Genomic DNA, 24,835 nt, shown 5'->3' with positions numbered 1-24,835 from the left:
ATGTTTTTGGACTGATCACTATATATTATTTTATTTTATGCAACTGCAAGGGAGTATTTGTGGGGGGAGGAGACATTCGCCCTTCCCCATATTTCACAATTTTTTTTTAATATAATACATTGATTTATTTAAAAAATGTAATGTATAAATAATCAAGAATATAAATTACTAGTATATCATTATAATATGCTATCATTATAGCAAAAACACGAATTGTAGGTGATGAACATTCGATAGATAAATGGCTGTACTTACAGGGCATAATTCCTTGGGCAACTAATTGGTTAATAGGTCTCCTCAACATCAACTTAACTTTGAGAGCTGAAACAAAAAACAAATCCATAATCAAATTATGACAATGGTATAACATTAATAATAATGTATCCCGTACATACACAATTACGGTTACGTTTGTAAATTAATGAGCATAATGTGTAGTCTCAGGGTGTGTGCATGTACATATGTGTGTGTGTATATGTGTGTATGTATGAGAAGCAAGTAGTTAAAAAAAATTATAATCTCCATCATGCCCGTTATTTTTACGGGCGTACAAGCGAGTTTTTCTATTTCGGTACGACAGGCAGCAGCGGGCTGGCTTAAGAAGACGTTAAGACTGTCGCGGGATATTAATTTGAATGTGCGAGCGAGTGAAAAGAAAAACAGGAAAAAAAATTACATAACACCATACGCACCGCGGAGAGTAAAACGTTGAGATTTTTACGGCGGCAGCGGTGGCGGTGGCAGAATGAATTATACGTGTCATTATGTGGACATTGTGGCAGCGGCGGTTGGACGCCAAAAAATAGAATTTTTTTCCCTCGTCGAACCGATTATAACACAATGTAAAAACTTAGCTTTGGCCGTCACAGTGAAAGAATATTACGGAAAGAATAAAAGAGGCGGTGGTTAAATATGCACATATAATAAATATATCATGTATGCGTATACACACACACACACACACATAAGCAACAACTTTAGGCCATGTGCAGGCCGATGCCAAACAATAAAGTTTGTTTCAATTTTTTCGCAATTCATAGATTGTAATTTTCATCGTCACCGTGTTAGTAGCTTTTTGAACACTAAGTTTTAATATCTTCCTCTTGTAGGTGATACTGTTTGATTCGTCTGAGTCACAATGGTTAAAAAAGCAAACACAAGACCAAAAATAGTATATCCTACAAGTTATTACACAATATCAACAACAATTTCCTAACAACAAAAAAGTTACATTAATGGGATACTTGTATTTACATATTACCATTACCTACCTAATTTTTATTAATTTTCTAGTTATAATTTTAACAACTTTTGTAATCATTTATTTATTTTTTCAGCTTAACATATAATTATGTAATAATAATGTGAACATAGACGTAAGTAAGAAACTTTGAGTGCTTAGAGAAACATATTAATTTTCATAACTTGTACAGTGGAACCTCGATATCTCGGTTTCCGGTATTTCGAAATTTCTGTAAATCGAATTTTTTTTCATCATTCATCAGTATTAGAGTTACGTGTTAAGTTATTCAGGTGCTTACATCGAATTTCCATATGTCGAAGTCATTATACGGTATCCCCGCCTATTACGATTCACTAACTCGAATATATAACAAATTAGATAAAGTATAAAATAAATGACAGTGGTTACTATAATAAAATATCAACGTGTAATAACGTTGTATGGACATTACGTTGATATTTTATTATAGTTAAGCTAGTGATCGACAACAGCGATAAAGTTACACGGTGTTACATTCATGAACTTCGAAGATATGTCCAACAACAGTGAGAAGTTCCTGACATTTTTCCTAAATTTAATAGTTTAACTAGTTTTATTGAAAATACTTCTAATACTAAACAAAAACAAACAAAAATGACAGATTTCTACTTTCATAGAAAATAATGTATACTTACCCAAATTACGAATACTAATAATATGTATACCCAGACGCGTAGCCAGAGGGGGTGTTATAGGTGTAGTAACATCCCTCCCTTCAGCCATGGTATACTTAATATGTTTTATCAATATAAAGATGCATCATAAGCCATGATTTACACTTATTTATCAAAATGAAATATATATTACGATAACAATAATGTAAAGCACTAAATCCGGGACCCGGCATTAATAAGTAATTACTAAGCTTAGGGTATATAGTATACCTATACAATATATAACACATTGTATATTATAAATACATATTTTTCCCAATAATTAAAGATTTTTATTTAAAATTTTATTTATGCTTTAAATTCCTTTAGTAATTCGAAAAATTTTTTTTATCCCTTGCGACTTCGAGATACCAAGGTTTCACTGTATATATTTTATTTCTCAAACCACGAGTAAAATATATTTGAAAAAATCGTTCCCAAAAAAATGAAATGTGTTATATATTTTATTATATTTATTGACAATTGAAAAATGTAGTCATTACTTTTTTTATGTAAAATATAATGTTCTGTATATATTATATATATTTTTAATTTTCTTACATTTATCCGACTCGCAACAAAACAATCCATTGCAATTTTTACTTATCAAAAATGTTTTTTAGATAAATGAAATATTCGATACTTTGTCATTTTTAATAGATAATAAGAGATGTATGAAAAATTGTGTAGATATATTATTTTATTGAAAATATAAATATTTATAACTTAAATGATTAACATCTTTACGACAAATTTAATAGTTTATTGTACTCAAAAAACTACAAACCAATCGTATTTTGCAATTTTTCAACCCTCTCGACGAAGAACGTGAAAGGGCTTAGTAATCCTGACCAAATTTTACTAAAATTTACTTTCTTATCGTAATGAACAAAATAAAGGATTGCGGAATAAAGAGTTCATAAGTTAAAAATCAAGGACCAGCCGGTATCTATACATAAGGCGTATATGATGATAAAACGGCAAAGACTAGAGTAGTAAAAACGGCGAAGAGAGAAGAGAGAGAGAGAGAGAGAGAGTAGTATCCTACAGTCTGTCACAAGCCCCGGGTAAAGACAATATTATTATTACGTGTCCGTCGGCGCGTCCAGATAATATACGGCCCTGCGCGAGAACGGACAAGGTGACACGGTCGATTTAACGGCACGCCGGCGGTCACACATTCGACGACGATGGGGTCAAATCCGACGATCTTATCTACGCCGCCGCCGCAACAGCCATAACCACCCACCCCTCCCCCGACCAGCAGTACACCGCAAGAGCGAAACTATTGTAATTGTCAACGCGTGCAGCGAATTGCTCAATCGCGGCCGTGATTGATTGTAGCCCCACCGTCTTCGTCTTCGTCGTCGTCGTCGTCGTCGGATCGACCGCACGATTAGAAAGGGCCGACGACGACGACGACAAAAAGGGACACTTCACGCATAACATTTAAATACGTAATTACACAACAACGATGCGGTATACGTACAGTGATCATTATTGGTATATATATAGTATATACCAACGATAAACGTCCAGCAACAGATAATTAAATAATATGCAGATGGATATCATCGGTGACGGTCTTGCGAAACGGTTAACATATATTACATAGGACGCGGATATATATACGCACGGATACGCCACATTTGGTATAAATGCATTTTCTTCAAAATTTTACCAAAACATTTCTACACACTTTCTAGTAATGTTTTAATCTTTGAACGAAATTTGTGTATTATAACCGCAATAAAATGTTTTTTCTCTCATGTATTCGGGTAGATTCTGAAAATTTCGAACGATTATCCGTCTTATAAGCCACTGAACTTATTATATCTGTGAGTATAATATGTGTACTCTATTATTTGTGTATACACGTATATATTATTTTAGAGATCGTCGATTTTTTTTTTTTCAATTTTTTCATACATATGCGATGACAATATTATTTATGATCTTTGTATACGTGCGCACCCCGTGTTATTGAACGAAAATTATGGCTTTAATATTAAAATCGTCTAAACCAAAAGAGAAGAAAAAACGTTCGATGTCACGATATTAAAAAATGTTTTCCTGTCAACAACTGTCGACCAACGGTTACAGCGCAATCGCTAAATGTGTCATCATTAGCGTGATTAATTCAATGCCATGCGGCGGCGGTGGCGGCAGCGGTAGCGATAGTTGACACTTGGCCGAAATTGTATGAGCTAAAATTCTTGACAGAAGTACTACGCGATCATCATAATTTTTCCATTTCTCTAGCGGCTGCTTAACATTTTTACCTACATCGAGTATAGAGATAGAACGACGTCATCTGGAGACCTTCGATTTATTTATTTGTAAAATGCGTGAGATTTCACGTGATTAACAAAAAACTGTTATAATTTAATAACATATTAACAATTGATTTCCACTGTCAGACGTTATTTTTTATCGTTACTGATATTATTTATTATGCGAAAATGTACAGAATATGCCAATTTTCTAGAGGTACATGTTTGCACGTGCATTTTACGATCGAAAGACCAAATTTGAAATTTGACTTTAAAATTATTACATGCTGAAAAAATCAAAATGAAAATATTTGATAGACTTTCGATCACTGTTCAAAAATTATTTTAAGCTCAAAATAACTGTTATATTAGAAATATTGTTGAGTTAACATACACCACGTATAAATCATATAAAAATACAAAATTATTATTTCAATTGTCATATTAGCGCTCCTAAATACATAGAACTTTCACTAATATATAAAATTTATCGGATAATTCGTTATATCTAAAAATAAAAAAAATTTCTGGCCAAATGAACGAAAACCTTCGGGTCGCTGGTTGTTGACCCCATCTAAATGGATTATTATACGTTTCTACAAATGTTTTAAATTAAAATATATATATACATATACATTTTTGCTATCGTATTATTTTTAGATTTTTTCACATTACAACCATTTCACTAAATAATTACACGTCTTATTTTTTAAGATAATAAATAATCAACGGACATGTTACTTACATGTACCGACAAGAAAAACACACATGAGTAACACGGATAGCAATAATATAAACGATTTTTGTCTATAATCTACACAAAAAAAAAAAAAATCATATTTAGTAGCCACTATCACGAGGGATGAATTATTAAGAATACCCACAGTTATCATAATCAAAATTTTTAAAACCCAAGTTCTGTTCTAGTGATACAATATATTTGGAAAATCACTGCTAAATTTAACTTAAACAATTAAATATTTAAGGAACAATATTTTGGTGAAATGTACAAGAATAATCAACAAAATATTTTGTTATTAGTAGTAGCGGTATTATATTTATGGTTTAGTATAAGTATTACTAGAAGTAGTAGTAGTATTAGTGTGATAATAGTAGTAGTTTTAGTAGTAGTATTTAAGTATTTTATTCGTATTGGCGCCTATAGTGTCTAATGGTGGTATAGTTATAAAAATAATAATAAAAAAAAGCATTTTAACACAATTTTTACGACAAAACGAATAATAAAAACGATCATTTTGTGTTTATTCTCCAAGAAGACCTCGTTCGAGTTTTGAAGTGATTATACATGTTTCGAGCACTGTTCTAATAATTAATCTTGTTGGCATATTATTATAGCCAGTATATTATATAATAACCCGCACGAACATCACCGAATTATTATTGTCGAATGCTATTTTTTCTATTCTATGTATAAATATTTTTTTTCCGGCATACCTTCAATGTTTAAAATAAATAGTGTAACAGGGAACGATGTTGACAACACAATATCGTCTATTTTTATTACATTATATTTAAACCGATTATGTTCCTCGTTGAAACCGCGGTTCACGAGGAGGACATCAAATAATATAACCCATTAACCATGCTTAATTATTTTTATTTTTTCATACCGTTGCGATTTGGTTACTGGAACACGAAGTAGGTACTCGTTCGAGACGGTTCGACCATAAACTTGCACACTAGACACACGAGTTGAGAACGAACAACACGATAGATTTTTTTGTTAACGTCCGCATTGTTGACATTATTATTATGTTTCACTTTGATCGTATTACGACGGAACAGTTGAGTGCATATGAGCATATACATATACTTGACTGTACTGTTTCCCACGTGACGGCAATTCGGTTGAAATACTATACAATACAGTGTACAAGTTTCCGTGGTTCACGAACACAACAGTAATCACGTATAACCTCATCGTCGTAACAGAGCCCTTTGGATTTCATTTACAGATATCGTCTTGCAAGTGTCCGTTTTTTTAAAAGTACGGGATATAACATACTCGTCAAGGACCGTTTGGCGAGATAGAATAGAATTTTACAAACATTGTACGGCATAGAAATCGCGTCGATTCATGTACACGTACACATGTGCATGGCTATACTCGTATAACTGGACACAACAACTTTACGGGTACGAAAACGCACGTTCAGCACGTCATTATAAATAATTACAAGACGTTCATATTTTCATCGCCAAAAAGTAATACAAACGTATGCGTCGAGTGGACTTTCCATCGTCAAAGCTAATTAACGCAATGGATGTACGACGACGATCGCATATACATATTAATGTATACACGTTATACACGTATAAATTATAATAAGTGCAAATGGCTGTCCACGAGTGACTTACGTTTACTGGTAGCGAGCAAGGGCGACCGCGAGGACGAAAAGGAGGCAACGAAGGGAACAGGTGAGAGCAGAGATATCGCAGCCCGCGGGGAGAGACCATATGTTCGGTAGCGATGCCGCAGGGCAAACGTGATATAATAACCACTGGATTTTTTTTTTGTAGAACGACCACTTGTTTTGCGCACATGTAATGAGATCATAACTATTATTTCTTGAGCTCTACGTACTAACAAATACAATGGCGCCATGGTCGACAGACAGACGTTAACCGAAACACTCGTATTGTATCCATAAAGCGTTGCACACACCGCGCTACAACGTAAACACGACAAATAATAACGGTTATGATAACAATAACAAAATCGTCAACAGCAACACGGTCGTCGTTTTCTTAAGTATTGCCAAGTGTACGTCAATAAGTACACTAAATACGTATGATAATAATCATATATAACATACTTATCGTGGTTAACGACAGTGTACATAATATTATTTAAAATGCACCCCCCCCCCCCCGCTCATGCGTGGGCATAGAAATTATATATGCAATAATTGTTGATTATTAGTTATTCGAACGAATAATAATGAGTAATAATTAGTTGCACTACACACACACACACACACACACACATTGTACTATTATAGTTACTGACGTACGTTCGGTGTGTGTGTGTGTGTGTGTATGTGTGTGCGTAATTATGCAACGCAAACGCCCACATGGATGTGCAAATGTACGTACAATTATTTATTATGATATCGCACGTGTCGGAACATTTGATTGTTACGCGCGCGCGACAGCGGCAGTGGCGCTCGCGCTGAGGCGGCGGCCGATCATTGTCGAATCGAATTCTCTTTTTACACTACCGACGGAAAAGAAAAAAAACCCCGAACAAATAGATGTACGAAAAATTCGAAAAGTTTTGAATCGCACAAACACAACAGTTTCAGTGCCATCTGCAGAGTGACCACAACCCGAGGCTCTGGCTATGTCATAGACCCCGTTTAAGAAATCGCCGTACACATCGAATTTTCGAAAACTATACGTTACCACCGCGATTACGACCCGACAGAACCCGTCAGACGCAGCGGGCACCAAAAGCGTGTGTGTACGCAGTGAGAGTTGTTTTCGAATTGTCGAACAGGCGATTTTTCAGATCGGCTACTGCACGCGGATCGCAGTACATACAATGACTGCACTATTATGTACTATTACGTATACACGTGTATACCATGTATCGATAGACGTGTATAGTATATATATTGTAAGCACCTATTACATTCGTATTACGAACGTGCGTTGCGAATCTACTAGTAGGTATAATATAATAATCGTACGATCGTTGTCCACGAAAGCGTGTAATACGACGAGATTGTTTTTTCTCCCCGTACACGTCTACCACCCTCGCGCGTACGGCAGGACTTTTTTATTTTTCCATTCCATATGGTTTGCTTTTGGATGCCACGTCATTACTCGATTATTACGATTTCAATAATTAGACGAATAAATGGGCCGTGATCGTGATTGGCAGTCGTGGCGGAACGTGCACCGACCAAATGAACGTAGGTACCTAACGCGCATACAGAGAGGTAGCGGTGATTTAGTGGCGGGTTGGGCGACGGGGAGGTGATCATTAAAATACGTATAAAGATAATTAAAGAATCTTTTATCACGCCAGAACACAGTTGGCAGTGGATGCGAGAAAGCACTTTCATCGAGTGTGTCGCGAAACGGCCATCAAAGCCAACGCACGCCGCGCATGTATAATATACGTACATCATATGCACAAGTCGCAAAGCGCATTTATGCGATTTCAGTAGCCCAATTCATTTAACCGCCGGGCAAGGATTTAGTTTGTTTTCAAAAACCTAATATTATATTATAACCAATACTCGAACAAGACTGGGCTCATTGAAACTTCTGTTACCAAAAAAAAAAAAAAAGAAAGAAACTTTTTAATGTATTTCTTGCCTTTGCGGTCCAAGAAAAGTTCAAAGATGAAATTCGTTACATATATATATATATATATATATGTGGGTCTGGAAAACGCGTTTATTACCGTCATAGAGTTCAACGACACTCTTGTGACAACAGACTACGCGTACAATAATTAGAAACCGAGTCAACTCATGTCCAAAATATTAATACTTTATTTTATTTTTTTTTTTTTTTGGGCGTATTTCTCGGAAAAAGAATTCTTGTTCCCAATCGTTTGTTTCATAGACTTCAAACAAAATATATCGGTCAAACGTTAACTGTCAAACTATTTTGGCACACAAAACTATTATCAGCTGACTGACGTAACGTGGCAAACAAAAACTCGAACCTTAAAAATACAGATTTTTAACTATTTTAAATCAAAAAAGGGGTATTTTTAAACAAAATTTACCGAACAATTAATTAGAAGAATATAATTCAACTCTATGTACCCCGAATAAAATTCAATTCGATCGATTTTTTCACGCACAAACGCCGAGATCTACTAATAAATGAAAATTGACCAAATTTAAATACCTATAAAATAAATTGTTAAGAATTATTTTCATATAATTTTATAACTATACGCACACACGCATACACATACTACGTACAATTGACGAAATATATTTTTAAGATTATCCCAAAAAATGAGAAAAACTATTCTATTAACTATTCATTATACTTTAGGTACTCACATTGAAAATTAATCTCAAGGACGGTACAAAAATTAGCAAACCCTGAGCTGGAAAATAACTTAGTTCAATCAATGACGTAAAAATCCAAATGGACTAAATGATTTTTGTTAAATACCTGGTGCGTTCCTACATAATACTATGGTTTTACGTACTGAATTTTCCAAACGATTTCAACGAATTATTGTAATTATCTCATTTATTTATTGTATGCTATATTTCAATACAAGTACACATACGTGTCCCACGTATAACCACCCAAAAAGTATTGGCTATTGTTTTTCACGCATGTCCGATAAACATATTAAACATATAAACATTGAGGGAACAAAATCTCGACACTAATCCATGTACTGTACTTATATCATTACATTAAATAAAAAAAAAAATGTACAATAATAAATAATTATAAACAAAAACAAGTAGGCGTTTATGTAGATTGAAGTCCATGGAGCGCTCGAGAGGTGTCGACTGAATCGTAAGATGCGAATAGTACGTATAATATACTTATCGTATTGCTTTACACGTACAATATTTTATTAGGTCTGAACGAAGGTCCTTATATTAATGATGTTATATCGCGTAGTTATAATCCTAGATTCGATTGTTACAACAATTTGGTGGGTATATGGCATGATAAACCCTTAAATAATAACATTTGTCGGATGTTCGCACGAAAAACCACAAATATTTTAGTTAAAATTATGATAAATTAAAAGTTTCCACGGCGTTGCATCATTTCCATTTGAGATTTTACGCATTGTACTCAGTCAAAATCTGATAATAAACAACGATACATTTGTGACTTTTGAAAATATATAATTTTTCTTACGATGAGGTGAGTATATACCGTATATATTTTCCGTACTTTGTATCCTGCGGCGGCAATGGCGACAGTAAATTATGTGCGCGTCAAAAATAAATACTTGTTCCATTACAATCGTTCGAATCGTTTATTAACACGCACGATAAATGGAAAGGCACGTTTTATGCATTAATCGACTAATTTATATATATATATATATATTGTCAAGGATGCGAGGTTCGGTGAATGGTCCCCCTGGATTTCCTTCGCGATCATAACCGTAATTAAATTATATTATTTACGGGGCTTATGAAGTCGACCCCTATCGGTAAACAATCACGTTTTTTGAACACCACAAATTCAGCATAAACACATTATTACGTATGATAACGTAATTATATTCTCTGTAGGATTTTGATTCATATATTTGTAGTACTATACATCACCTCAACTGTTTTCATTTCCGGCCGTGAATCTTCGTGTATGTACAATAAAGTTATGTGTTTCATTGAAATTCAAAGAATAAAAAATATTTTTTATCACAACATTACAGAATTCGATTTAATAAAAATAAAGGGGACAAATCAATAATGAAATATTTAGAGAGAAATTTGAACAGTTATCATTCAGAATAACAAAAAAAAAAAAAACTTTCAAAATATGTTTATATTACTTTAATACAAATATAAAGTTGAAAACGTATAATTTATAATTGACACATGTAAAGGAATACATTTAGAGAAAGGAATAAAAAATATCAAAATATATAGAATAGTGAATTGGAGTGAGAAATGCTTTAAAATCACGAGATTAATTAAAAACAATAATCAAACAGAATAAACTATAACATTGTTGAATTATTATAACAATTGGAATTATACCACTCTTGTTATGTTTTATTTTTTAAATTTCTCTCCCCCCCCCACAATCTGACGGGACACGCGCACAATTCGAATCGCGTTTATGCATAATCATCAAGTGCACATGCGGTAAAAAAAATAATGATTTTCGTCCAAAACGTATAATCTCGTCCAGCCGCGTTCGTAATGCACGAACGGCAATAAAATCGCGTGCTGGTCGCGTATGTTTATTTGGGTCATCGACTCGGGCGAGCAGCGGCGTCATGTCACCCTCGTCTTCGCGACACAACAGCAGCTTGCGGAGGACGACGTCCTCCATTCGTACAGCTGGCACGCGGCCGCTCCACCACCGTCTTCATCCGTTTTCTTCCGAACAATTAGCTACCGTTGATATACATAAGATTTTTTAAAAAAAAAAAAAAGTTAAACCAGCTTAAGTTTGCGCTAAAGTTTTCTGAGACGGAATCTGGATGGAAATACGTGTTCCGTTATCGAAAAGTTTACCTACAAATCATCTGGTGTGAACGGTAATCGCAAACAAAACAACCGTAATGAGATATTTCGATCTGTGATGGCTGATATGACTTTTTACCACATTGATGTTTCAGATAAAACTGACGGGCACGTGTTCGTCGGTTTAAACGAAATAGTTTTACCGGCGACTTTTGCGAAATGTGCAAACATTACGATCAACAAATTTGATATTCTTTCAACCGTTTAGACACCACGGTGCCGTGAGCCCGTTCGCAAGACGGCTTTTGACAAACTGAATTTTTGCCTGAGACGTAGTTATCATCCATATACTCTAATCGGTTTTGGATAGATTTCATTGACGGTATGTCGAAGGTGATACCGTCAACAATTTTTCAATTATCAACTGTTATAAAAATAATAATAATAATAATAACACCATCGCAGCTCCGAAGATGTTAATCGCTATCGGCAAATAAGCCACGCCATCGCACGTGATCCCCGCGTCACCTCTTCCTACTCCTACACTTCTTCACCGCTTGAGAAACCCGTTCACCGTGTCTTTCTCGCACACAGTCGCCACTGACGCCACCGCGTCGTCTCGTTGGCATTTGTACAGGCCGGCAGACCGGACGCCGAGATGAGCGACCGGCCAAATATTTGTATTTATTCTTTTTTTTTTTTTTTTATCAACTATTATTAAGTTATTTTTTCCCGTTCGATTTTCGTAGGCGGGCGGATAGCGGCCGGACGGATCGTGACAAAAACAATGTAATTTGTCACGCGTCGGTTAATAAACAAATGTTTATAAACAACATAATTATTTAAACTTAATACACGTGCCTGTTACCCCTCGGCCTACTGGTTCGAATATATAAAAATATACACGTCTGTGTGTGCACGCGCGATAAACGTAAGGGACGACGTTTCGATTTTTTTTTTTTTATCACCCGTTATAAACGACCCTACGACAAGAATCTGTCAAAACGATACGTGGACACGAGTACAATGTTTTCGAGTATTTATTTTTTATTCTTTCCGCTATTTATTAATAAATTATATATATATATATTTTTTTTTTAATGCACCGCTCGCGATAACAGGCCACAACAATTTTTAACAATAATATGTTTAGAATAAGCACGCGAGTAGTAAACAACCGCTTCTCGGGATTGAAGTGACGAAATCGGATTTTTTTGTGTACCGTGGTATTAAATGTTACATTTCGTTTTTCGTATCACCGAAGGAGGCTGACTGTAACGTTCATACAATCGCGAATATAAATATAACATATCACCACGTTTTCGTCGGAATAATACGACTTTTCGTTCGTTATCGACAGTGCGAGTGAAAATTCAAGGAAAGTAATATAGTAAGGGATTTTTCGTGTAAAAGGCATCATAAAAAAAAAACCATTTACTCGTGAAGATTTCAATAAGAATTTTAAACCTAATTGCAACACGATTTGCTGTAGATAAATGTTAAATATCTCTTATAATTATAACATAATATGTATACTAATAATATTAATATTGTATTGTAAATTTTTTACAAAATGGATACTTCTTAGAAACTTTAAAGACCAGATACCATGTTGTAATTATGTTAAAATCAATAAATATTTTTGTCAGAAAATTGATTAGCTAATTGAGAATAATAATTTGTATATTTTTAATTTCTCAAAGCAAATATTATTTAAAAATACATTTCAATTACACATGTACAAATTCTAGTGATTTGTAGAACCTCATGAATGTTTTGTTTAGTCTGGTATTTTAGCTATGATATGAAACAGCCATATTCGAAATTATAATCACTGTAACATTATAATATGTTAAGTTGATGTGTTGCTTGATATACCGCATAAATAATCACAAATAATAATTACATTTATTAACTTTTGATAAGTTTATGGTCTATTCGACTTTATTTTAAAATCTTTATTTTTCGTATTGAGACAAACAACTAAAATAAAATAAATTCTAAGTTTTCAAAATGTTTTAAATATAATATGTATTAAAATAAATAAATTAAATGTAATGTGTGTTGAATAATAATACTAAGTAAATGTTCAAAAAAATACTGAAATTTCATAAAATGTCTAACGAAATTATAATTAAATTCATTATATTCTTATCTAGACCTAATTATTTAAATAAGAAGACGCTAATTAGAAATTATTATTTCTTTTAAAAATATCTTTATCGAGTTACTTATTGGAATAAATGACGTATTAATAATTATTATGTAGATACGGTTTTCCATAAAAATTACTATTAAAATAAATCACATTTTTTACAATATATTACTTAGGTACATAATTTTTTAAATAGTATAGAGTATTGACTTACAATCTTGGTAAATACCTTGGTTTTCATTTATTAAAAACTATAATTTAAGTTTAATAGTTATAAACTAAAAAAAAATACAAAAAAAAATGAAACTAAAAAAGTTAACTATAAAACGGTTGCAGTTATGCATCGAGTATTAACGAAAATAAAAATTACCTTAAACAACTCATTTATGCTTCATACTTAACGCAATAAATACTTAATACCCACTAGATTAAGGGGATTGCAAGCCATGGTTTTCTTTCTATTTCTATCACACGCGCAATATAGGAATTTAGACGTTTTCTATTTTCAACGTACTGATCGATCAAGGCGATAAGGATTTTGAAAACTGATTTTGGAATTCGTCATAAATTTCGTAAATTCGTCTCTCATGTTTTAAATGTTGTACTTAACATTCCTAAATATTAATTTTTATGTTTCCAATTTGTTTAATCCTATTTAGTGAAATTTTGGGAGACAAAATCAAAAAGAAGACTTTACGACGAATTTCAATCAGTTATCAAAAACCTTCATCCTAATCGCATCAATAGATCGATCGGTACATTGGAAATAGAAAACGTTTAAATTAACCTATACTGCGCATGTGATAGAAGGAGAAAGAAAATCATATCTTGCAATCCCCTTAAGGCGGTATACTATTCCGAATCTTTCCAACTATTTCAAAATATATATTTTACATATTGATTTCAAATGATAAACATGGAAATTCTTATCGCTCAAATTGAATTCGGGATACGCTCACCCAGTGGCGTACACATAACTTTTGTATGGGGGGTTATTTGCAGAAAAATCATTACTTTAATTTTGTCATTATTTTTTGTTTTTTACGTTTCTAAGGCGTTCGCACTAAGTACATTGTTTCATAACATTTAAAAAAAAGCCTAGGAACGATCTGACCCCCACGAAACTTTTAAAAGTTTGGACAGTTCTATTATTCTGTGAAATATTGATCGTATTAATTATAGGTACTCACACTCTTTGTTCTTGTCCATAGACTTTTGTAATGGAGATTCATCCACCTCGGCTGAAGGCGGAGACGGTTGCGAAATACTATTCTGCATGGTCAACGGGTTGGTGTGCTGCTGTTGCTGCTGTTGCAGCTGCTGTTGATGCTGCTGCTGCTGCTGCTGCTGCTGCTGCTGCTGAAGCTGCTGCTGCTGAAGCTGCTGCTGCTGCTGTTGGCGGAACCACTCAGGGTATATAGACGAAATGGTGTCCACCAGGTCTTGGTCCAGCTGGATTTTCCAAAACAGCTCACCGCGGCCGCGATCTGATAAAAACAAAATCCAAAAATATTACCAACAAATCATATTCCAATAAAATCATGCGTAATTCATACGCAACATGATGGTACATACGTCATACATTAATATAAATAGTATACAACACAATAATATATTATTTATATCATTTATCGAGAACCGAAAAGAAGAAACGTCAATGCGAGCACGCGTAATTACGATACAACAACGGTGTAGGCTTATTTTCGTCCTCGCAATTTGGAGGAAGGTCAACGCTGAGACGCACACAATATGAACAAACGAGAGTAATCCACACGTAATGTTCAATGCACATAATACACTATATTATATACGAAAATAATTATAATAATATCGGAAACATAATATTATATATATATATATATATATTGTTCTATTGTGGTACGCACATAGGTATGTATAGCTCAGGTGGGCGACCGGCCGCCACAGCTACCCACGTGAATAACCGCCGAGCACATATCTCTCGCCTACTCCGTCCATTATACAGCCATTTGCTGTTGCACCGAAATACAGACGTTTGATGATTGAAGACGGTCTATGCGAGAGCGAATTTCCGGTGCCAAACCCGTTCCGAAAGCCTTATGATATACGTGCACATAAACACGATTAGGTGTACAACACCTATTTACTATTCATTAAAGTAACAATGTTTTGACTACCGTGATTACGGACAATAGCCGATTAACCATGCGATTTTCAAAGGTCACATGCGAATCGTAATTTTTTGCAAAATTACAACCGATGGTATATAAAAGCGTTCTGCCCTTACCTACATACCGAATACCTTAACAGTACAATATATTGGTTATGTTATATATTATAGACATAATATAAACCGAAAAAGCATATATGACGGTAAATTTCAACAAAGAACGAAAAACATTTCAGAAACCCTAAAGTCGGTACAAAGATTTCAATAGTAATTCCTTACATTGAGCGACTGACGGGTACGGGGGAAAAACGATAGTAGTCCTTTTTTTTCGATTTCGATTTTATGGCTTGATTCGACAGCAAATCAGGAGTACCAATGACTGTTAAAATTGATTTAGTCAAAAAATCTTTCAGTCCACAACTATCAAAGGAAAAAGATTAAGTATACTGGTGAAAAAAGATAAGATAAGACTTTGTTTTTGCTCCCCTGAACAATTTACATAAATGGACCACTACGATTAACTCCTCATACCCTTAATTTTTACTATTCAATACTTTCAGCACAACCTGTGGTATGAATATTCGGAATAAATAAGATTCCTTATAACATGTCAAATATTTAAATAATTAAATTATTTTGAAAATAATAAATGACAATTTTTCCATACAAAACTTAATAACTATGAATAGACATATATTGTTAAATGATCATATAATATCGATATTATATGATTTAAAATTTACAAGATAAAGAAAAATATATATTCTAGAAATCCCCCATCTGTCTCTCTTCGTGAAGGTTCATGTTTCATAACATTAAGTAATATGTAACGCCACTACACGCTGTTATAAGGTAATATACTCGACACAAGTAAATACGAATTGTGCAGAAAAAAAAAGTTTAAAACAAATAGCTCTTTTTATACGACGAATAATATAAATGAACGCAATACCCGCCCTTGTGTTACATAAAAATTACGTCACATGTGAGCAAAAACAAAACGATAGGTAATCTAAAATAATCTATACCTTCCGGAATCGAAAATATACGCGTTAATCCACCAACTGCTGTCTGTTACCCATCAATGAATCATACATAGAACGATTACAATATTATTTATAACTAATGAACGCATCTGTCGATTTGTCATAAACAAATAATGGCTATTGCGTGCTGTATTGTTACCCACTACATAAAATTTGTTCGTCGGAAAATTGTTTCGTACAACATATATAAACGCCAAATGAAATAAATATAATACAAAAACTATTCAAGTACGCGTGGACGTAATCCGTATACCATAAGTGCCATACTATAAGATAATAATAATAATACAACGATATAATATGAAACGATACGTTTGAATAATATTATTTTCAACAGTAAACATATCGTTTTCGGACTGAGGATCAAACATAGAAACCATTCAGATGTACTAGAAATAATTAAACATGATTCCGGAGGAGCACAATACGCGATGTATCTCATGATCGTACAGACAAAAATCACATTTTACACGGCTAATGTAACGGTCGATGAAAATGATAAAAATATGATAAAAACCTATGTTTTTCATATATTTTTTATAAGCATTAGACGAAAACCACGTATGAAAGTCGTACAAGCATACGTGCGTCGTACAGCAAAACAAGGACGGCAATAAAATACAACAATATGTAATACAATAATGTTTTATGCATCGAACGTACGGTTAAACGGCGGTTGATCGTCATCGTTGTCCCGTAGAACTTGTCATTTTTTTTTTCGTGCGAGGTAGGCCGGGCAATAAATTAACGTCGACCCATTCGCGAATAAAAAAAAAAAAAACCACCCGTTTATTGTTGTATTAATTATGTGTTAACATATTTTATCGTACACGTGTCATTCCTAATATTGAAACAAAATGGAATACGAATAAATTTTGAGATTCAATACCGTATACTATTCGTGTAATTCAAGGGTGTGCGCCTGTTTATATTATTAATTTTTACAACGATTAGAATTAAATACAAACACAAATTGTATAAGGTATAAACAAACGAATCAATAATATAATGTATATTATATTCACAATGCAATTTATACGATTATGTATACAAACACAATATTAAAAATTACTAAACCGAGACCACATATCACACCCTTATTGCAAGAGTGCCACAACTCAAATGTCGGTATTTTGAGTTTGTCTACCGGTTGATAGCGATTATTTTTCTCTACAAAAGCTATACCGACAAAAGATGTAGTACAACCAACGCATCGATAATATATTTGTATCAGTATCGAATTTATTATATTTTTGCAATAAAAGAAAAGTAATAATGTCACATTTTGATGCGCTGATTTTTTAAGTTGTGACACTATTGCACTATGGGTCCATAATAGCAAGTTTGTTTGTGAAAAAAAAATCAAAATACCAATAAACCAAAAACGATGAAAATCACTTTTACCAACTTCGAATTATAGTAAATATATATATATATATATGTGTGGATTGCATAAAAATTAGTCGGATGAAACGTGTGTCGACTGTGTATTCGGCAATAAAAAAAAAACGCCTACAACAGTTGCATAAATCAATATTTACAACCCGATCCGAGTACAGGACAAGAACAACAATCGTAAAAAAGAAAAGAAAAAATACGATCGAATTGTCTTTTTCTTTTTTGGGTGTTTGCGACATGCATAATATTAATGTTAGCGCCTAACCGTATGCACACCATCACAGTCCGCCCCTCAAAAAGTGGTGACCGTTTCGCGTTGGCGGCCCCGGCGACGACCCAACAGGTGTTGGACCAGATCGTCCCACGTCTGTAGTGACGCCGCCGCAACGCTACAGAAACCGTGCACAGCAGCAACAATACGTTGGACACCAGGAAACTCGCTTCCAACGACGGATTACATCCGCAACATAAGGGACGAAAACAAAAAATGTGAAACGCGAAGCTTATGGCTTGAATTATATACTTCACAAATGATAAACGAACGCAACCTGTACCGTTTACGCGGCGACAACGTACAGTAAATTTAGAATATGTACGCACAAGCGGTGTCAAACCGTTTTTTTTTTTTTTACAAAACACCTACAACTTTTATATATATATATATATGTATTATATAGATACTACATAATATAGTATACTGCGAGATAAATAGCCTTGTCCGGATGACAGACAACCAGACGTAGCCTTGGACGAGACGACGGTGAAAGCAGCTTCTCCGAACGCGAAAAAACAACACGCGCATACATATTTAATGTGTATATAAATGTATTGCATGTGCACACATTATACGCAACAGGTACGCACGACACGAGCAACACGCATCGCGGACACCTGTTCGCCGTAAACCGGGAAAAGGGACCATAAGGGTGTGGATTTCCGGGTGGTCCGTCCGAAAGGACGATTTCCCAGGTGAAACAAGAGCCGGTAGAGGGAATCGAGGGGCGTACAGCGTATAGGAGCGCCGTACAACGTCTCAACCCGGCACGAAACCCTTTGCCCGTGTGCGTGCGTGCGTACGTTACGTTACCGTTACAACGTTATTGATTCGAGATTTCGATTACTTTTCGACTGCCCGAAGCATGCATGGCGGCGGTGGCGGTGGCGAAGCCGGAGGCTAAGAAGTCGCGATCGATCACTGCGGCAGTGCGATTTCCGTGTGCCGGTCAGCTTGGCGGGACGGCGGGAAAGTGCACGGGACGGAAGACTCGCACGAGGCGGCACGGTTGCAGCGTTTGGTGCACCGGATACGAGGACGCGACACGGGAACACACGGCGGCAGCGACGCGACACGGGAACACTCGGCGGCGGCGGCGCGAAGACGGTAGGAGAACACGCGACGACCGGTTGGCGTGCGCTTCGATTTGCGTGTGCAAGTTCACGGTGCGAGGCGCGTGCAAAACTGTGGGCGAATCCCACTCCGATCGCGCGGCGTGCTCAGCGCACATGATGAGGACAACCGCGATAGAGACCGACCCGTTGCCGCGGGCGCGCGCACCGGTACGGCGTCCTCGGGAAGAACACGTTAAGCGGGGGAGGGGGGGGGGGGGGGGGGGGGTGATCGCCGACCGCGGAAAGGACGGGCGAACGAAACGTTCAAATGCACCCCGGCCCGACGCGTGCACCAAATACCATACGGTTGCGGCAGGGATGGTACGGTCAACCACCGGGGACGGTACGACGCCGCCGAGTCGAGGAGTACACTGCAACAAACGCTCGCGGCGTAACGAGAACAACGTCTCTTGACGAGAGTTACACGCGAGCTGCGAAGACAAAAAGGTCGAACGAGAAATTACCGCGCACAATTCGAAAGAAAGTTTCGCCATCCGAAGGACAACGGTATACTTTTAGCATGTGCACATACACACACATACACACACACCTTTGAGTGTATAAATCGCATTAACCCAGTTTATACGGGACAGGAGCGGTGACACGAATACATACTACATATTATACGGTAAGTACACACGTAATATTAATAAAAATAATTCATCACGTATTCGTGTGCGTGTGTGTAATTATGGCGGATGAAAAATATTACCCTGGAGTATTTCGATGGCTCGCCGCCCGCTAGCGATGACGACGGGGCTCATTGCACGGTTTGTGTACCGCCATCAGCGACCACAGCGCGTTTCACGGTCAACGGTAATGAATTTCGCGCGGTATGTGTTTCTGTGCGAATGCGTAAGTAAATGTTTGACGTACGCGCTTATAGTTATATCAAAAAAGTGTGCTGAGTAAACATTTTATACATCCACTTCAAAAGAAGAGTGCACCAAAACTGCTAGACCGAAAAAAAAAAATATTAAAAAACAAAAAAACAAAAAAAAAACGCCCGTCCGAGCCAATATTTTGCCGTTTATTTGGTGCAAAACAAACGGGTAAAGGCCAAACGATGAGTTTTTTTATCATTAGGTAAGGTTTTTTTATTTTTTTTATTATTTTTTTTTTTTTTTTTAAGCCACAAGGACGCCGCATATTGTACCGTTTTAACAGTGTTGTGTCGTCGGCGTTATTATTATCATGCGTATTTATCGGTAGACGACGGCGGCGGCGGCGGCCATCGGGTGTTGTAACCATACGCACATGGCCCCGTCAACGAGACGACTATCGGGCCCTAGGTCCGGTCCAAGGTATCCGCGGCCACCGGTGTACGTGGACACCGAGGGCGTTTCGAGGATATGACCAACCGGGTGGACGGGCGACTGGCCGGAGTCGCGCCATATGGTCCGGCCACCCGGCCGGATGACGTCATAACTATTACGAGGACGGGCCGCGTGCTTAGAATGTGTGTACACACACACGCACACACACACCGTAAGCTGCTGTCGTCGCCGTGTTGTACTGCGACGACGCTAACGAGCGGTTCGGATTTTCGAATAGAAATAATAATAATAATAATACAACACGATCGCAAGATTACCAAAATGAGCCGTTGAATGAACAAGGTTTCTCGAGAAAAAAAAAACACTGCGGACACTTGTCACTAATGGGTTCCATTGAAACTCAAATGTTAAGGACTTTGTTGGGCACACGAAAATATTTGTTAGGCGCACAACAAAACGGTTTCGATTGTTTGGTACTTTATACTCGCACGATATGCAACACGGATATAACACAGAAAATCAAAATTATAATCGAAAATATCACGAAACGACGATAATTCGTTAAAAATAATGTATTTATACGAAAACAAAAAACGAAAAAAGAAGTCTTTAAAGTATTTTTAGTAAACTTTCCAATATGAAAAAAGTTGCTGAATGCAAACTTCAAATTAATCATCCGAAATTTCTATTCGAAAAAAAAATTGCTCTAAAAAAACCATCGGTCATTTCTTTAAATGATAGGAATCTAAAATGAATTTGTAACGGTAAAATCTCTCAGACATCCCCTTAGTCGAACACGTTACCAAATGCGTAGATAAACGCGTGGTTCGCAATGTTTCACATCAAGTGATCCATATGCATGTGTGTAACGATCAAAGAAAACAGTAAACAAATTCGTAAAACACTGTTTCTGTTTTTTCTCAATCAATCGTTCGTTTTATGGTGTTTTTTAACGGGTAAAATGTAGAAACCTCGGTACACGTAGAGTGAATTGAGATATAAAATTAGCCATATTAGTCCCACGTATAAATATTATATTAATCACGAGTGTACATTTTGGTGTATTGTTTTAAAGTATCAACAAAATTAATTGCTCATTGTTACGTAAATTAATTGAAATGCGACTCTTCTATTATATACAATACACAATAATAACAACGAATTCCATATGTATGCGAGTGTGCATACAAAGCGCACTAAAAAGTCCTAAACGTACTAGTCGAGTAAACAACACGGAATACAATAAGGATTGTGAAGTGTTGTTCACTACTGTATTACACTCTATTAAAAACCGAAAATAGTAAATTTACACATGTATTTCTGTGTGCGACTACAAATTATTCGTCGTAAAACTCGACTGTACAATAAATTATGCGATGCGTTGAACATCATGAAAACCAATTGACCACTGATATCTATAAGAAAAATATTACAGATGGTAAATTAATTTTGTTGTCATGAGAAAAAAAAGCATTTAGTGCGTGTAACAATAGTCGACTTTCACCGTTAACGTTTTAGATGGAAAAAACGACTATCCCATTACTAGGTCAATGAGGTTCCTATATCTGGCATTATTTAATAACAACATTTAAAGTATCATATATATATATACAAAATAAAGATAAATATACAGTGTTGAAATACGTTCAAAACGATGTCCAGGGAAAATATGCTCGTATTTACACAGGTATTCGTGCATAATAATTTATCTCTTGTCTCAATTTGAGCAATGTATATACGTCATGTCCGTGTTACTTTAATCGTGGGCACTGTAACTACTAAGCAGTTGTCCCTACATCTACATTAATATCGTAAACGGCGTTCGAAAACCGTATTGTAATACGAACGGCAATCAGCACGTTTACAAGTGCTTACCAAAGTGTTTTCATCGTGCGCGAAAACACATTAATTAAATATTAAATCTAGCCTAGAGAAAAAAAAAACGAGAAAAAAATTAAAAAATAAAAACAGAAATCTTGTGCCAACGGTAACACCGATTAATAACTTTTATTTCGGCGTCTCATCATGTTCGCGCGGTTCATCATCAACCATAACTCGTATAAAACGTGGCACGACGTCCAAAAACATATTGTCGGACGAGTTGGTATATATTATACTGTTATTATTTGCGTTATCCGTTTATGATTATGATTATTTTCCAAGACAAACAGAACTTTCAAAATGTAAACAGAACGTGCCATCGCCGTTAGACAGGCGACTCGTGCGACGTATCCGCGAGGAAATGCCTCCAAATAGCCCCCCCCCCCCCCGAGCACTATATTTGTTTAATATTAAATCGTTATACAGTCGTATACGCGCAGACGACAAGACGGAAAATGTTTGCGCGTGTTATTCTCCTCTCCCGTCATAATAATGTGAAAGTTTAAGACATTTATCGGCCGGCAACGATACACACGTAATAAACGTTTTATTACGATAAATCAATGCCACGACGAAGACGGCGGCGTCGACGATGACGACGTTGCCGCATTTTGTTTACTTAACATATTTATACGGCTGCTGCTTCTAGCGCAAACGTGTCGAAGCGCGCGTTCATTGCATACGTGCATTATCCTTCGTACGACTGCACTTGGCGGTGGTTCGTTTTTCAGAATGGATTGTTAAACGCTTCCAAGGGAGTCCGAGCGCGCACCGCGTGATTATCCGTGACACGTAACCTTTCCGGCTGATAGGAAAACCGAACAGGATTCTAGATGTTTGCCGACAGATTAAAACGTACACCACAATAGGATCTCTTTCTCTCCGGTCCCGCGGCCGGTTTATTGTTGTTATTATTATTACTATTTTTTTTTTTTTTTTTTTTTTTTTTTTTTATATATATATTCTTCTTATAGCTTTTCTGCAAATCGTTTCTGTCGACGGCAATCGGTTGTATTGGCGACAACGATAAATTAATCAACCGACAGCAGCGGCGGTGGCGGCACGAACGTTTGCCAACTACCATTTGATTAATTTGCGTTTTACAATCTAATCAATCATACAATTATGCATCGTAATAATACAATATGACGTACATATTTCGTATTGGAAAGTCAAATCGATCGCGTTCGGTGACGATAAGAGATTTTACGACGGCATAACGGCTTCCATACGGCGATTTTAAGAGTCAAGAAACAATTTCGCGGTTTTAAACTGCAGCAGTGGCGACGACGCGTGTGTTAAGATTTACACGGCTAATAAAAAGCTAGAAGATGTTATTTTTATCCTCGCGCACTAGCGCCGCGAGACCGCCGATTCGGATAGTTTTTTTTTTTTTTTTACACAGATTTTCAGCGTTGATCAACACGTTTTGCAAAGTTACAAATGTTTTTTATTTTCTTTCATTACATTTTCTATTTGTTTATCAATTGTTGAAGCTATTCCCATTTACATTCTTGTTTTATGCGTTATTGCAATTCTTGTTAACTATTTGCAGCATATAAACATTATCGTACGGCGTATCCACCCATTATTATATATTATATAGTATAATTGCATTCGACTAGATATTGAAATAACACTCAAGTTTTAAATTTAACACAAACAAACTAAACTTTTATACATTTCCAAACGAGATATCGTGTACGATAAACTTGAAAAAACAATATTTTTTCGGCAAATTGAAAATGTATAATTAGCAAAAACATCCGTTTCACGAACAATAGCTACAATTTAACGATCGTTAATCGTTTTTGCGAACACTACAGTCGACCGAAATCGAGGTATACGAAAAATTACGAAAAATAAACCTGTCCTAACAGCGGAAGTCGCGGAGTGCGGCAGAGCGCCGGACGTTGCACAATGTCATACCTACGTCACGTGCGCGCGCGCGCCCGCCCGTCGTCTTACCTAACCTGCCTGAACCTACCTACACGTACGATCGACATAAATAATAACGAAGATACGTGATCGTTCTCGTACGGTTCTCGGAGTTACCAATAACGATTATCGTGTTATTAATTGCCGTCACCGCGACTACTTCTCACACGATCGACCTGTAATGACACGGGAGAAGCGGCAGGAGCAGGAGGAGCGTGCAAGCGCGTG

At 35.9% G+C, this 24,835-nt stretch overlaps 1 protein-coding gene across 3 annotated transcripts in view; it reads right to left on the bottom strand.

The window, feature by feature from the left end:
- The window catches only part of LOC112693836 (MKL/myocardin-like protein 1), a 56,057-nt gene that overhangs the window by 5,550 nt on the left and 25,672 nt on the right, over positions 1 to 24,835 (bottom strand). For 2 of the 3 annotated variants that reach the window (XM_025569082.1, XM_025569081.1), the window contains 2 exons: positions 14,720 to 15,016; positions 256 to 321 (listed from right to left, as the gene is read on the bottom strand). In XM_025569082.1, the coding sequence (XP_025424867.1) occupies positions 256 to 321; positions 14,720 to 15,016 (363 nt within the window). Of the gene's footprint in view, positions 1 to 255; positions 322 to 14,719; positions 15,017 to 19,243; positions 19,570 to 24,835 lie in introns of those variants that run through there. The other variant, XM_025569083.1, reaches the window with a different exon arrangement.

This window comes from Sipha flava, unplaced genomic scaffold (assembly GCF_003268045.1).
Source record: "Sipha flava isolate LNK unplaced genomic scaffold, YSA_version1 118_pilon_pilon, whole genome shotgun sequence".
Classification (NCBI taxonomy): domain Eukaryota; kingdom Metazoa; phylum Arthropoda; class Insecta; order Hemiptera; family Aphididae; genus Sipha; species Sipha flava.
Note: the sequence above shows the minus strand (reverse complement) of the source record. Positions and strands in the feature narration are given on the sequence as shown.